This window comes from Mustela putorius, unplaced genomic scaffold (assembly GCF_011764305.1).
Source record: "Mustela putorius furo isolate JIRA1106 unplaced genomic scaffold, ASM1176430v1.1 tig00000242_pilon_pilon_pilon, whole genome shotgun sequence".
Lineage (NCBI taxonomy): Eukaryota > Metazoa > Chordata > Mammalia > Carnivora > Mustelidae > Mustela > Mustela putorius.
The window spans coordinates 15,244,792-15,261,654 of NW_025421325.1; the positions used below are offsets into that span (position 1 = coordinate 15,244,792).

The window sequence follows — 16,863 nt, forward strand, 5'->3', positions numbered from 1 at the left end:
TACCATCTTAAGAAATGGTCGATGCTGTGGACTTTTGTTCCTTTTGGTGATGCTGAGTCAGTCTCCAAGGTCAGGACATGTCCTCTGATTGTCCCTCAAGGACACCAAACATCTGGGAGAGAAGTGACCCATCCACTTGGAACCAACCCTTATGTTTTCTGCTTCCTGTCGGCCTTTCACGGGATGAATAAAATATACAGACTCTTAATTTTTCACTTGTCTCCTGGACTTTTGATGCCTCACATACCAGTGTCTCAAGTCATCTGAGTGAAGGGCTAGTTTATTTTCAAATCCAGCATGTACCAGTATTTTTTTTAAATGTAAGAAAAAGAAATTACAAAAAAGAAAAAGAAAGGAAAAAAAAAGTCAAGCAAATACAAGCCCCAATTTTTATTATGATATTCAATAGACCTAAAAGTTACTTTGTCATATTGCTACAAATGTCTCTGAGCACTTTTCGTGGACTGATGACAAACCATAGGCACCAGACCTCCTGCCTGCTGACTACACAGTCCTTACCTCATCATCAACAGACTGGCTATCTTATATACTTGGAGTCTTCACACCCCGTGGACTGTGTAACAAGACAATCTTACCTCCTTCCAATACTTTGCTTTTATAGCACTCAAATCTTCTCCCTCAGATGATGCTGCAATATTATCCTGAGGTAACTGGGGCACCTTTCAAAAAAAGCCCATTTGTCAGGCCAGTAATGCAGTTCCTCACAGGGACATTCAAGGATGTGTTGACTGTGCTGAGTGATAAGACTGGAACTCACCTGAGGTGCTCTGACTCACAATCCTGGGTTCTTTCTACCCCTTGGTGGACCCCCCCGTATGGACTGACCAACTGCAAACTGATGGACTCCATGAGTCTCATCGCAGGACCCTGGCTACGCAAAGCCTTTGAAGTGCTAATCCTGCAAACATCCCTTTCATCCCTTTCTGCCTTTCTTTACTCCATATCCTTGACAAGAAAGCACCCCCCGCCCCCGCAAACTGTCCAGAGCTCCTGGGCTAATGACACTGTTCTTAGACTGCATCACCATGTTAGGAAAAAAATTTCTAGTGATCAAGAGTTCTCAAAAGCAATAGCAAATCTCCAATCGCAGCTACATCACTAAAAACTCTCAGTAAAGTCCTGAAGAAGTGTAGCAAATTACTGAGGTTACCTGACCACAACCAAGGTGACATCGGTCACCTCCCACATGCTTTTCCAAATGTAGGTACAATATACCACGTAAGAGCAAGCAGGTAGCCTCTCGCATGCCAAGGCTGCACATCAGAGTATGAAGATTTGGGGAACCTTCAAACAAAAATCTCTGCTTATTACTCCAAAGGGGACGTTTTCCCCCCTGTCTTCTGCAGGACGGGCCAGCAGCAGGTTCAGGGTGGGTGAGGGCACAGAGACGTGCTCAGAGGATCCCCAGGTTAAAGGCAGTTCAAAAGAGCTTCGGGGATGCAAAGGGCCAATCCAGGAAGGCAGCATGGTGCAGGGGAAAGGCTTGGGTTCCAGAATCAGAGGGGCCCTCCTCCTATCCCAGTCTGGCCACTCCCTAAATTGGTAATGGGCCTTGACTTCGGTATGCTACAGAACTGTGGCTAAGGAACAAGGTATATGTAAAGTGGCTTAACACACATGTGCTGGAAAAATCTTGTCTTTGTAAATAGGATGAAAGCATACAGAGTTCACTTTCCTCTACTAGGCATCTGCCTACATCTTTTCCAAAAGCCCCTCTGAGAAGGTTTTTGACTTTTGATTTATTTTTCCTCTGCACTGACCCCACTTCAGGGGAGGTGCAGAATCCACATGAAAAACCACGGTGAAAAAGAGTAGTAGGAGTCACGCTAAAGTCTACACTAGCTATTGGGTGCTCAGCTAGGTAGCCTCAGGGCTGACTAGTGTCCACGATGCAGATGTTTGATAGGACAGGATTAAAAATCTTTGCTTTATGAAACAAATTTGCGAGGGCAACTGACGCCCACCTCCAGAAGCTCATGTGTGTGGAGAAGATAAATCATGGCTCAGTGTGCTCCTACCTTTGCTGGCTTTGATCCCTGTCCTAACATAATACTTTCAGCAACTCAGAGACAGGGAAGAAGAATCATCTCTAAGAGGTGCCTGGGTGGCTCACTTGATTGAGTATCTGCCTTTGGCTGGGGTCATAAACCCAGGGTCCTAGGATTGAGGCCCACACTGGGCTCCCCGCTCAGCGCAGAGTCTGCTTCTCCCTCTGCTTCTGCCCAACCCCCCCCCACTTGTGTTCTCTCTCTCTCTCAAATAAATAAATAAAAATCTTAAAAAAAAATCATCTTTAATTCACTTGAAACATTACCACATACAATTAGGACAATTCAATTTTTTTTCTTTTTTTTTTTTTGGCTTGAGTTGTCCCAGTTGGCTGTCTATACCGATCACAAGACTCCTGTTTCTCAGGACTGTGTAAAGTTAAGCCAAGCAACCAAGTACAAACCAGGACAGGCGTTCAATCATACAGATGTTCCACGCCATGTTTTCTTCTCTGGCACCAAAAGACCCTTGGAGACTTTCTTAAGTTTACAAGACCACATTTTAGTACTTTGGATAACTGAATTTTTTTCCTTTTCTATTTAAATATTTAACAACATGAGGCCCAGGCCAGTTTTTGCCTGAAGGTACCTCTGAGGAAGCAAAGCAGGCTCAGCTTGAAGATCCAAGCGAGTCACTTGATGCCATCCTCCTTCTGAGGGTCTGTGGCAGGGAGAAAACCCAAACCCTTGGTTCTGCCACTCATACAAATTTGATCAGGTTCTTTGGACTCTACATTGACAGCAGTTTCTTCACTTCACATGTAGAACTGGATTTTGAAGTAGAAGAGGACTCTACATCCTCTTTAATTTAATTCAGCAGATATTTATTCAGTACCTCGGACCTGAGGATTCAAGGATGATTAAGACTGACTCAGGTTAGGCCTGTAGAATACAACTCCAAGTCTTAGAGACAATCATCTAAGCCAAACCTACCATTCCGCTGATGAAGATTTGAGGCCTGGAAAGAAGACTCAGACAGTAAGCAAGTGTGAACCCTCAAAAGCCATCCTTCTAAACCAGGGTAACTCCAAAGCCTAAAATCATATAGCTACGATGCAGGTGCCATTACTATCAAAGAAATGGAACATTACCCAGACATCAGAAAGGATGACTACCAGTTTTTGCATCAACACAAATGGAACTGGAGGAGATTATGTCGAGTGAAATAATTCAAGCAGAGAAAGACAATTATCATATGGTTTCACTTACTTGTGGAACATAAGGAATAGCATGGAGGACATTAGGAGAAGGAAGGGGAAAATGAAGGTGAGAAATCTGGGGGGACATGAACCATGAGAGACTATGGACTCCGAGAAACAAACTGATGGTTTTAGGGGTGGGGGGGAATGGATTATCCCAGTGATGAGTATTAAGGAGGGCATGTATTGCATGAAGCACTGGCTGCTACACACAAATAATGAATCATGGAACACTGCATCAAAAACTAATGCTGTACTGTATGGTGTCTAACATAACAAAAAAAACTAAAAAAAAAAAGAAATGGTGGAAAATAAGACAGATGGCTGAAGATATAAGTCTTGTGTGTCAATTCCTTATTGTGCCACTTTTGGTCTCCCATCCAAGTACTAACCAGGCCTGACCCTGCTTAGCTTCTGAGATCAAACAAGATCGGGCACGTTCACAGTGGTATGGGCGTAGACTATTGCATCACTTTTGGATGTCACTGTCAATCCATTGCTCCACCTGAATGCAGCACCCAGCTGTCTGCACAAGGCCACCCACTCACATAAGCCACCTCCAATCTGTTCTTTGTTTCTGAAGGCAGAGTCAAGGCCACGATGCCCCTTGCTATGTTCTCAGCTCTATTCTATGTAAGTCAGACACGGAGCCTTGTCTAATAAAGATCAGATGTTTGCACTCGAGATTTTGATGATCTAGGGAGAAATCAAGACAGACTTGCACACACACATGTTCAATAAAGCCCATGCTAGCATTATGGAATGTATGTGTTAATAGTGTGAGCAGCCTATAGTTCATGTTATCAAGTTGCTCCTTTCAGGAAGCCTTTTGACATCCTGCCCCCCAGAATGGAAAACCAACATCTTCCCATTGTGCCTGTGTATTTATCGTGACCCTGTATTGGGCTCCGTGATCTATTGGTCTCCACCTTGAAATCAGGGTCCACTTGTGTCTGCCACCCAGGAGGCTTCCATAAGTTTCTTGCATAAAGTAAATAAATGATATTTTGAGATCCCAGTCCACTCTGGGGTGGCTTCCCAGAAGAGGAAAGTTGGGATTTATTTTAAGAAATGGTAATGAGTTAGTGGAAGGAGCCGCACTTCTTCCTTAGTTCCCTTCACTACGCCTGGAACACAGGAGCAAGGCTTTGGCGGGGGGGGGGGGGCGGGTATAGTGAGAAGGACATGGGGGAGAGGAGAGGCACACACTGCTCCTGAGAGTCTCCCATGATTGGAGAGAAGTTCTCAGGGGCAGGCTGACCCTGCCAAAGTCAAGGGTGAGAACAGGAAAAGAAGTCCTGACCTACACCGTCACACCATATGTTCGCCACACGAGAGACACCGTTGCACTGAGCTTTGCCGTGACCTTGGGAAATCATTTCCATCTGGAAGCCTGGGTGAGTCACCGGAAGGCAAGATGCAATTTCTCCAGTTTGCATTTGGCCGGGACTGTCAAGCCTGCATTCTGACCCTTATGAAACACTATTACCCAAGAACATTCTGATGGATGCAACATTAGTAAATCAAAGCCTGCAGTTCTAATTCCCTTCCAATGCACACAGTTAGACATCAAAGTCACAGTTGAATGCAGCCTATGGTTTGCCTCTGTGAGAATGACAGGCTTTGGAAAGCTCTGGGCATGTGATCAGGACAGTAGCAAAGTGCAAAGGTTTGGAAGGTAGCGGTTGGGTGGGAGAGATGTTGCATGGAGTTTTTTCTATCTGGTTTCTAAATGGTCCCAGGAGATCCATCTGATATTGATACCTGAACTCTGGAACATAGCCAGGTCCTGCTCCACTGGCTTCTCCACACACACACACACACACACACACACACACACACACCACGATGCAAACCAGCTGGGTTTGTTAACAGTTACCATGGAAACCCAGACTTTAGTTTGGAAAGTAAAAGTGATATTTATGATGACCACAGCTATGGTTTGTACCAGTGTGCTTCCTGGAAAGTTTCTTTTTATCCTGAACTTTAGCATTCCTTTTTTCCCCCCTGTGGAATTTGGCAAAAGAAAAAATTTTAAATCAGATTGGAAATTTTACCTTCCCAATTAAATAGCTAAAACAGGAGGTCTTGATTTATTCAAACCATATTTGTTGAAGACAAATTTAACTCTAAATGGAGAAACTGCTTAAAGGTCAAGTTTTGTCTTGGATACTTTGAAAGAGTTGCTAAAGCATCTTGTCCCCCGTGAAGGCCGGGCTGACACCAAGAGGTGTTATTTGTTACTTCCCCATGATCGTTTTCTACCTCTCCGGAACGAGAGGAGAATTATGGCTCCAGAGTGCAAACACGCCCTTATGTGGGCATGCTCACAGCTGTGGCCAAGCCGGTCACTGCAGCAGGAACAGGCGGTCACTTTAGAGTACTGGTTCGAGAATGGAGGACATTAAGGACAAGAGATTGGGTGCAGGAGAGAGCCAGGTTGCCATTTCTATCTGCCACTCACACTTGCCACATGACCCCGGGTGACTGGCTTAACCAGCCTCTGCCATGATTGCCTCATCTCGGAAATGACAATCAGAACGCCCACCTCTCTGGCTTGCAGGGATTAAATAAGATGATGCACGCAAAGCATTTTGTATCAACACACCGTGAACTAAAAATTAAACCCAGGAGGACGGATTATCTTGGGTCAGTGGTGTGGTCCGTGCACGCAGGCACTCACAGAAACTGTACATTCAACTGTATACATCTATGTTTAAAAGCAGCTCTTCAAATATAAATATAATTACTGGTCTTTATAATGAAGCAGTACTGAATTCGCTACCCATATGTTCACAGTGATATCATGAGCCTTGTACAGCACAAGGAAAAAAGAGCCTGCCCTTGTCCGTATAATCCTAAAGAGATGATGCAGACATGGGCAAACAATACACGCTGTGTATAGCTGCAACAGTCTTAGAGAAATCTAGAAAGCTAGGTAGTAACACTATACATAAATATGAAGGTCTGATGCATTAGGAAAAAAAAAAAAACAACAAAAAAAACAAAATCAAGTCAACCAAAAGGAAGAATCCAGTAGAAGGGTGGTGAGGAAGACAGGAGAGGAAAAGGGAACAGGTCAAGCTGATGCATTCTCTGGCTTCTAGCCACTGTTCCATCTCAGGGCAAAGTGGCCACAAGCCTGCCCATAGCTCCCCTGATGACCATCCCCGAGGCCCACCCCCCCCAACTGAACCCCTCTCTTTATAACCCCTTTCTTATGCCATCCTAAGGGCATCTGGTACCCTAAGGGCATCAGGGTACCTCAAGGGTACCCTGTTCTAATCCTCTTGACCAGCCCCGGACAATTCCCTCTTCTTTTGTCCCCATCTTCCTTTTCTTGGAGAAAAAAGCAATGATTGACCATGAAGCCCTTGGTGATGGCCCCTCAGTCTCCTTCACTCCTCTCCCTTCTGCTCCCCACTCTATGTTCTTCCCCATACTCCTCCCTTAACAAGCTCTCGTCCCTACCCCGACACCGACACCGAGACCCAGACTGTTTCTAGGCCCCAGATGCCAGCTGCAGTCTTATAGGAAGCCAGTGACATTCCTATTTGAGGACATCTCTGCCTCACTGTCCCTCAAGTTTCATAGGTCACCGATGACCTCAGATTACCAAACGCAATTCTTTTTCCCCTGGTTCTCTTTCTCCTTGACTTTTCTGCAGCAACTGACACTGGCACCACTCCCTCCTCACTGACATTTTCTCCCTTTCGGTTGCCAGGATTTTATGCTATGCTGCGTCTTCTGCTTTTCTGAAACCCCAGGCAATGTTTGTTTGTTCTCCTTCTGCCTCTTTCTCCCGACTTCATACATGTCCTAGAATCCAGCCCCAGGCCCTCCTCTTTGCCAGATGACCCCACGACTTAGCGTCACCTGTTCCCTGCTCCCGTCTCCGGAGCAGCCCATGCACCCAAAGACAGATATTCACCATTGACCTCTGCATCGGTCCTGTGCAACCGAACATTCTGAGATGATGGAAATAGTTCCATGCGCACCCTGTCCAGAAGGGTGGCCATTCATTATACGTAGCTAATGAGCATCTGAAATGCTGTTAGTCTGAATGAGAAACTGGATTTATAATTCTGTGTTAGTTCCATAAATTTAACTCACATTTAATTCACCACATGTGGCTTGCATCTACCATAGTGAATATCACAGTTCTAGAAGCTTTCACTGAAGCATCATGATTTCAGGCAGAATCTGGTCACAACCGAAGGCCTTCCAGGACATGTTCTTCCTCCTAGCATCTCTGTCCACACTCAAATGCTCCATGCATGCTGGGTGGCTCAGTCCGCTAAACATCTGACTCTTGGTTTTGACTCAGGGTCTTGAGACCAAGCCCTGCATCAGGCTCCGTGCTGAGTGAGGAGTCTCCTTGGGATTCTCTCTCTCTCTCTACCTCTGCTCCCTACCCCCCTGCCAACCTAGGGCACAAACTCTCTAATATAAATAAATAAATATTTTAAAAAACCAAAAAACTCAAATGCTACATTTTGTTGATCCCAATTCCTCAAAAGCAGCCTTTGGTTCCCACTGACTCTACCTAGAAGTATCCCTGCTTTCGGCACAACCCCTGGATTACCCCTGTGTCTCATGGCCATGCCCCGTTCAGCTCCTATTCCAACCTACAGTCAGCTGGTCTCTCACTTCAACACATCTTGCCATCACTAACACTATTCTACCATGTCCCTTCCCTGTCTTACCAGACCCACAGGACCTCCTCACATTCTCTTGCTCCAAGACCCAAATCCTTGTCTGAAAACCACCCTGGAGAACACAGTGCCATCAAGCCTGGTCATGCTGTCATCCATGGTTCTCTCTGTATGCACATGAGCAAGCATGCATACGTGCACACACACACACACTGAACCACCCTTTCCAAGCGGGCCAGTTCCCTAGCGCATGAACATGGCATGCTTACTCCTGCCTTGATGCTTGGCTTTTCAAATCCTACCTTTCATGATCCAGCTGAAGACCTCCTTCCTCTACCTTCCATTTCTCTGGAAGGCCAGAGATTCCCAAGCCCTGCCTCACACACTTTGCCCCTGACCTGGTAGGGCATTTATAAGAATGTTATCTTGTCTTGATAACTATTGTTTCGAGGTTCTATCCTCTTCTCCCCAATTAGACCTCAAGGCAGTGAGTCGTCTTCCTCAGTAACCTCCATCAGACTTAGCTCAGAACCGAGCATGCGGTAGATGCTTTGCACTTCATAAACACTTCTGGACTCATCAGCAAGTTCAGGGTAAGAACTGGACATGAAACTACCCAAGAACTCAGTGAACATTAAACCCATTTTGTTAATAATTTACTCCGTGCTCCCCTTCCTCCTCCTCTCCTCCATTTGTCGTCACCTTTTCCAGCTTCAATTCTCTCATTTGCCTACTTCGTCCCTTCTTATCATATGAGCTAATCATGACAGGTCATGGTACAGAGTGTAAGATTCTCTATTGTCTCCTGTAGATGGTGGCCACAGTTAATGTTTCTTATGCCACATAATCAACATGATTTTTTTTTTAAAGATTCTATTTATTTACTTGAGAAAGAGAGAGACACAGAGAGAGAGAGAGTGAGATAGAACAAAGAGAGAGAGGGAGAAATAGACTCCCCACAGAACAAGGAGCCTGATGTGGGCTTGATCCCAGGACCCTGGGACCATGATCTGAGCTGAAGGCAGACACTTAACCGACTAAGCCACCCAGGTGCCCCAATTAATGTGCTTCTATTGGGGGAAGTTATGCTATAGAATACAGAGGTAAAATCATGACAGATCTCTGTTACTTACTAGTTTGGTGTCACTGGATAGACGATTTAACCTTTATGAGCCTCATTTCCTGGGAAGGTAAAATAAGGATAGAAACACCGCATTATAACTTTACAAGGGAACTACAAAGTTAAATAAAATACCACTTGAACAATGGGCTAAGGATGTAGGGTTTGATGTACCAGACACAGAATGCATGTATGTCATGGATGACCTAACCATTTCATTTTAGAGGATGATCTTGAAGGCCAATATTTAAACCAAAAGAACTCCTAAAAGGGCAAAATTCCAGACTGTGTTAACTAATCTGAAGGAAAACAATCATCTGGAAGTCACAAACAGCCCATGATGGCTGCGCAGAGTCACACAGAGGTGAGAAGGAATCAGGGCAAGTCTGCTTTCTCTCTGGAATGATGAGGCCAAATGAAACTGTAAAAGGGAAAAAAGCAGTCCTTATACAGAGGCCAGAGCAGACAGAGGCCACCCAACCACAGGAGGAAACCACTCTTTGGTTTCCCACCAACAGGAGCTAAGCAGGACCTTGAATTCCGGACAAAGCCTCTCTTTTCACTTCCTCCTGTTAATAGAAAGAAGCTCAGAAAAACCACTCCCTACTTTTCACGGCCAAGGGTCGCTTTGTTATTTTTCCCCACAGGACCTATGCTTTGAAAAACTGTAAACGAGACAGAGTAGATAAAATGCCTAAAACACTGACTAATACAGATCTGTTGTGCCATGAATATTATTCACATAAAACACGTGCTTCTTTGTTTCTCCTCCTCTTTTTCTAAACAAAGACAGAATATCATCAGAGTTCTGAGCATCATGAGATATTCAGAAGGAGACAGGTCTTTTCCAAAACCTTTGGAGTACGTGAGTTTTGGAATTCAGGATTTTTCAGATTTTATAAAGATTCTATGGTCTGTATATTGTGTGCCAGACACTACCACCAGAAGGGTGTGGGTCCGTATCAAAAAGAATCCACTTTTTGGATATCTACTTTGTGGATAAGATTGTCCACATCAAACACATAATCTTTATACAACTTAATGTGTGAATATAAAAATCTATAAAAAATCTGTATACTATGTTCTATATTCTGAAATCTAGATTTTCATAAGTCTCATAAAATCTATAGATTCACACTGAGTGCAGGTTGTGTTCTCTGCCAGATGAGTTCTGATCAAGTTAGGTTTGGGGCCCCAAATTGGTTATGTAGAACGTTTGCATCTTCAGAGTTTTTGAACTTTGGTATTCCAAAGGAATTGTGTACCTCTACTAATCTGTGTAGTTCTTTAAAAAAGAGGTAGTCTTTTTGAAAGAGTTCATTAAACTTCAGAAAATGTAAAAAATAGTAGATAGCCACTTTAAAACTTAGTACAAATCTACAGCAATCGACACAGTGTGGTACTGGTATTAGGATAACAGACATGTAGAGAGTATGGAAGAGAATTAAGTGCCCAGAAAAGAGTCAAGTATCAATTATTAATTGAATGTTGACAAGGGTGCAAGGGGAAAAAGACAATCTCTTCAACAAGTGATTCTTGGGCAGCTGGATTTCCACATACATGAGAATGACTGGAACCTTAACTCACACTAAATATAAAAATTAACTCAAAATGGGTCCAAATCCTAATGTAAGAGCTGAAATTCTTACGTTAGGTGCTCTTAGAAGAAAGCAGAAGCTCTTAGGTTACGGTGCTCTTAGAAGAAAGCAGAAGCTCTTAGGTTACGGTGCTCTTAGAAGAAAGCAGAGTGATAATAAGTCTCTGTGACCTGGAGTTAGGAAATGTTTTCTCAGCTATGACACCAAAAATATAAACAACAAAAGAAAAAGCAGATAGACTGCACTTCATAAAAATGAAAGACATCTGTGCATCAAAGGACACTCTCAAGAAAGTGAAAGGGCAACCCACAGAGAGAATGTAAGAAAATATATACAAATCATATTAATGTGATAAGGGTCTAGTATCTCGAATATATAAATAACTCCTACAACTCAACAATAAAAAGACAACTTAATTTAGAAATGGGCAAAGGACTTGAACAAAACAGAAATTGCTTTAAAGAATATATGCAAATGGCTAGGGAGGCCTGGGTGGCTCAGTGGGTTAAGAATATAAGCAAATGGCCAATAGGTACATGAAAAGATGTTTAACCTCAATAATTGTGAAGGAAATGCAAAATAAAACCACAAGGAGATAAGACTTTACATCCACTGGGATGGTTATAATTAAAAGGCAAGAAAGGAAAATAAGTATTGGTCAGCATGTGAGGAAACTAGAGCCCTCATTCATTGCTGAGAGGTACACAAAATGGGGCAGAAGCTGTGGAAAACAGGTTTTTTTTTTTTTTATATTCTTCAATAAGTTAAGTATAGAAGTACCATATGACCCAGAGATCCTACTTTTACATATATACTGAGAAGAACTGAAAAGAGGTGTTCAAACAAAAACTTTGGCATGAATATTCATAGCAGCACTATTCACAAGAGCCAAAAGGCAGAAACGACTCAAATGTCCCTTGACTGAGGAAGGGATAAATAGAATATGGCATCCACATGATGAAATATTATTCAGTCATGAAAAGGAGTGAAAAACTGGTCTGTGCTACAACATGGAGGAAGCCTGAAAACATGCGAGGTAAAAGAAGCCAGGCAAAAAGTCCATATAGTACGTGTTTCCATTTATTTGCACTACTGAGATTTGGCAAATCCAGACAGGGGAAAGCAGATGGGCAGTTGCCAGAGGCTTGAGATGGGGGAGATGAGGAGTGACTGATAATAGGTACAGAGTTTTGTTTTGGGGTGAAAATTTTTTGGAGGCAGATAGTGGGACAGTTGCACATTAGTGTCAATGTACTAAATGTTACTGAATCATACACTGTAAAATGATTAAAATGGTGAATTTTATGTTATGTGAATTTTACCTCAGAAACAGTGGTTAGACAATTATTAGCTCCTGAGAAACCTTAGCTATATGGAAACCTTAGCGGGTTTTTTTTTGAATGACTAGCCAGGATGTAGGAAACACACTGAAAAGACTCTGAGTGATAACTGAAATTGGTGCTGTGCTTTTCTAAAGATGTGGACAGATTCTAGGAATTCCTGGAATAAAAAGCAGAGTTCCTCAGGCCTGTCACTGTTGTCATTTTGGGCTGGGTATCGCCATGTGGTGGGGCTGTCCTGGGCGCTGTGACAGGTTTAGCAGCCCACTAGATGCCAACAGCGCTTCCCAGCCCGACTGGGATACTGTGACAACCGAAAACGCCTCCACACGGTGCCACATGTCCCTAGGGAGCAAAGTTACCCCGGGCTGAGAACTGACTTCTGTGGGACAGTTTGTTCTTCTGGGATTTTACTTTCTCCCAGAGTCTCCTTTAAAAGAATCCACTTCTGAGCCTGTCCTTAAGTTATCTCTTAACGACGGTGAAATAGTTAAAAAAAAAATAATAAACCAACACAGTTGTCGATTGTAAGGAAGCTTCCAGAAACCTCTCTCATTATAAGGGATCAACTACGTGATCAATTCGTAAACAGCACGTTTCTCACTGGCAACTACATGGCCTGGCAATAAGCTAAATGTGGACAGCACATAAAAAAAAAGAAAGAAAGAAAGTTAGTGTGCAACGTTCCCTTTTCAAACCCTTTTTGGGCAAAGACTACGGCTCTGCCAGCATTCCAGAATAATGACAGCTGATGTGCCCTTTGTCAACTTTCCCTCTTTCTCCTTTGAAAATGCAAACCTAACTCCTTCCAGAACCTCCTCAGACACCCTCTACTGAGTCTGGAATCAGACAATGTTAGCACAGAGAGCAACCTGCGGTCTAAATCACCCCCACACACAATGGCCACTCTCAGAGAGGCGAGGTAGGAGGTCCAGGACCCCGGTCCCCTGGCTGCTTCGTTCCACCCGCCAGTACCACTTTGTGAAGCTGGAGTTTCATCTGATTTCATGTGAACGAAGAGTTCTGAAGCTGAGAAGTCTGAACGCCACTGGCCCTACACAAGTCCCCTTTCCTGCCGATGAGGAACTGAAACCCAGACTTTTAACTCATGGCCAGATCACTTTCCCCACTTCCGGGGCAGGCAGCCAAGGATCTCCTGCAAGACATCAGTCCATGTCTGCTGTGCCTGACTTTCTGCATCCCTACATGAGCACACAACTTCTACTGTATGGGCTTGTTCTAGGAATTAAACTGATGTAATCAATGGCATGTCAGCACCACTGCTATGAACTCAATGTGTGTGTCCTCCTCCAAATTCATATGTTAAAGTCCTAACCCCAGTGTGAAAGTCTCTGGAGGTGGGACCTTTGGGAGGTGATTTGGGTTAGATGAGGCCATGAAGGTGGGGTCCCCATGAGGAGATTGGTGCCCTTGTTAGGGGCCAAAGGGACCAGAGCTTGACCTTGGCCTGTCACATGAGGACACAGTGAGACACTGGACATCAGTGAACCAGGAGGAGGCCAAGCCCTTGACCATGCTACACCACGATCTTGAACTTCTCAGCTTCAAAACTGTAAAAAATATCTGTCTGTTGTTTAAGACACCCAATCTGGGGTATCCTGTTACATACAGCAGCCTGGAGTGACTAAGGAAATACCTACCACGTCAGCTTCATAAACTACTTCATCTCTTTCTCTAGGAAGAGGATTGTTAACTCTTCACTTGAGTCCATCTAAACCTCATATGGTCAGGGCCACAAGAGAAGGTTCAGCTTACAGGATTATCAAGGGGCTTTGCCACTGTCCAGCCCCATGGGTAACTTCCTCCTTCTGCCTTGCCTGGAACCACAAGTTTCCATGGCACCAAAGGAAATGGTCACACATTGGGTTATTCTCATTTCTGCTTTCCATTCTGATATCAACGTGAGAGGTACCTGAGCCAAGGAGGTGACGTCAGTCAAGGTCAAGCTGAACTTCCTCATCCCCTTTCTAAGTTCTTGGTAAAGCTAAAAGAATAGAGCATAGATGACATTTTACACCACTGCTGAAAGACATGAGGGAAAGGCAACATCTAAGCCAGAACCTCTGAGAAATTTCTGGAACTACAGATTGGTCACAAGGCAGCCTGAATGAAGGACTGTTAAGTCCTCAGTTTATCTCAAGAAAAGAGGGTAAAGGTAAGATGTTTCCCAGTCGTTGCTTAGTGACACCCCCAGGGGCTTTGAATAATGACTCTGGAGACACAGGCAGACTCAGCGGTAGCTTTTCAAAGACAAATATCAACTGTACTCAAGCTTCTGAGAAGAATACAATGCTGAGGTTCCCACAGGGTGGGAAGCCCCTTGCTTCTCTGAAGCAAGCTCCACAGACAAGTAAAGGGAGGCTTTCAGGGACGTGGATCCCCAAAAGATCGCAGATTTCTTTGTCATGCCACAAGGAGAAGACACCACCGAACCCTCTGGGCCAAGGAAACAGGACGAACAAACTACTAAATAAAACTGAAACCTTTTCCTTCTATCTCCTTCTTGGCTCCCTGTGGATAGAGAGGTCTGTACCCTGGTAAACTTAAACTACAACAAAGACAATACTTTTCCTTCTCCTCTTAATCTGGGTCTGAGAGTTGGGCACAGGGACCCATCCAGTTCCAACCAGAGCCCACTTCTTATTTTATTTTCAGGTCATCCTTAATGAAGTTTAACAAAAAGAGAAGGATTACTGCTCACATGATAGATTCAGCTGTTCAGCGTATGAGGTGCCTCCGAGAAGTCCGAGCAAAAGCCCACCTTTCAGAGAGTGATATGGAAGAAAATCTCTCCGTTGTACTGCAATGGGACATAAGGAGCTTTTTGGATTATAAAGTCAGTGTAGGCAAGAATGACAAGACAACAATGTGCCAAACAAGTCAAGTGGAGCAGAGAGAATGTGGAGGAGACTGGACATTCCTGAGACTAATTCAGTAAAATGGAACACAGACGTGAGAAACTTGAATGGAAGCCGGAGAAAGACAGCTGAAAAGGTGACAACATGAGAGGGGAAAGCAAAAGGAAAAGGAGGATGACACAGGAGCCACAATGAATTCCAAGGGGAAAAGCGAAGCAGAGGAAGTGAGCACTGAAGAAGCCATCTTTAAATTCAGAACAAAAAAATGTGCAGTGGGTTCCAGGCAACAGCAATGAATATTACCCCCATACCAGAAATTTCCAGGAGACATTTTTTAAAATTTGACTGGGAAAAAATTCTATCCACAACTCAAGTTGACCTCACATCGTTTATAAAGTGTTAAATACCAAGAAACAAAGGAGTACTTACAGTATTTCAAAATTAAGAAATATATGTATATAATTCAAGTTCTCTACTCAGGGAAGTTGCTGTTCGTGAGTTCAGGCTCTGGCATGTAAGGGCTTAGAAAATATGTTTTGCATATGTCTTCATGGGTAAAATTTTATTTGGTGTTATACTCTGCTTTAGGATAATAGTAAATATTTTAAACCTTGTGAACCATGTGGGCTCTGTAGCAACTCCTCAAGTTTGTCACCACTGTAGCCTAGAAGCAGGTGTGAACAATTGGTAAGCCAATGGGCATGGATGTGTTCCGATAAAACTTTATTTACAAAACAGGCCAGAGTTCCACATGGCAGACAGAGCAAAATCCTGAGCTCATGAGTAAGTAAATCACAGTATATAAGAGGAGGGCAATTGGTATTACTAGATTAAATTATAGAAAGACACAAAAGCAGGGTAGATAATACAATCATTTAATAGCAATAATCCAAATTTAAATGTAAAATTTCATTAACCCAAAGATGTGCTTCAGGAAGAAAAAAAAAATCCAAGCATGCTAAACTTGGCTTCCCTTACATGGGCAAAGGTGACTGATAGAAGTTGCGGTAAGAAATAACTGAAGGTTTAAAAAATGCTTTTGAAAAAAAAGAAAAGAAAAAAGAAAAGCTCTAAGATAACTTGTTGTAGAAATAAAACTGGGAGACAACCTTTCCAAAACACTGCAGAATTAAAAAACAAAGAAAATAAATAGTACAATTTGCAAGAGACAGAAAACAAAGAAAAAGAAACAAATACAAAGCCAGAAAGCATAAAGCAAGAAGACAAACATCAAACCAAATATATCTGCTGAAATTGCTGGAAATTAGTTAAATCCTTACTGAGAGACAAATACCCAGATCAAATGCGTACACTATAAAAAAATCTATGTGATGCAAAATACACAAGCCGGTACAGAAAAAGACAGGCAACGCTATGCGGGCAAATGCAAACAAAACCAAATTAAAGATTACAGTATTAATATTTTTAAATGTGCACATCAAGGAAAAATAAATATAGGATAAAATTTTGTCTTTAATGAAGATATTAGCGACTCAGTCTTTAAAGTATCAAGCAACTGCATCAACATATATAAAGCAAACCTGTTAAAAATATGAGAATAATCGGAGAGTTATTCCCAGTAGCTGTGGGAAGCTTTAATCATACCTCCCTCAATATTTGACAAAGAAAACAGATGATGGATAAAGATAAAGAATAGTAAATTAGGAAGATCTTAAAAATGTCATTATTAAAGTTTAGTTAACAAGTACCTATTAAACAGGAATCTATTAAATATACTGATTATTGATCATATGTTAAGGCACAAAGAAAACCTCACTGAATTCCATAAGCTAGAAATTATTTAGTTCACGTTTTCTGACCCCAATGTAGTAAATCTGAAATTGAATTTTAGAAGTGGGGCATTTAAAAACACCAATTATTTTCAAAGTAACTAACAGCAAGAACACTGCAACGAATCCTCTTACATCTACATAGGACAAAGGGAACATTGAAAGGGGAATCGGAGCAACTAAATGAGAGCACTGCTTGGCAACACAGAGGGC

At 42.9% G+C, this 16,863-nt stretch overlaps 1 protein-coding gene across 7 annotated transcripts in view; it reads right to left on the bottom strand.

Annotated features, from left to right (window-relative positions):
* Positions 1-16,863, bottom strand: part of ADRA1A (adrenoceptor alpha 1A) — a 127,928-nt gene that overhangs the window by 97,363 nt on the left and 13,702 nt on the right. The window contains exon 2 of one of the 7 annotated variants that reach the window (XM_013047156.2): positions 9,057-9,105. The exons of the other annotated variants lie outside the window; for them this stretch is intronic. Within the exon in view, the coding sequence (XP_012902610.1) occupies positions 9,083-9,105 (23 nt within the window). The 3' untranslated portion in view covers positions 9,057-9,082. The remainder of the gene's footprint in view (positions 1-9,056; positions 9,106-16,863) is intronic. 7 annotated transcript variants of the gene reach the window in all.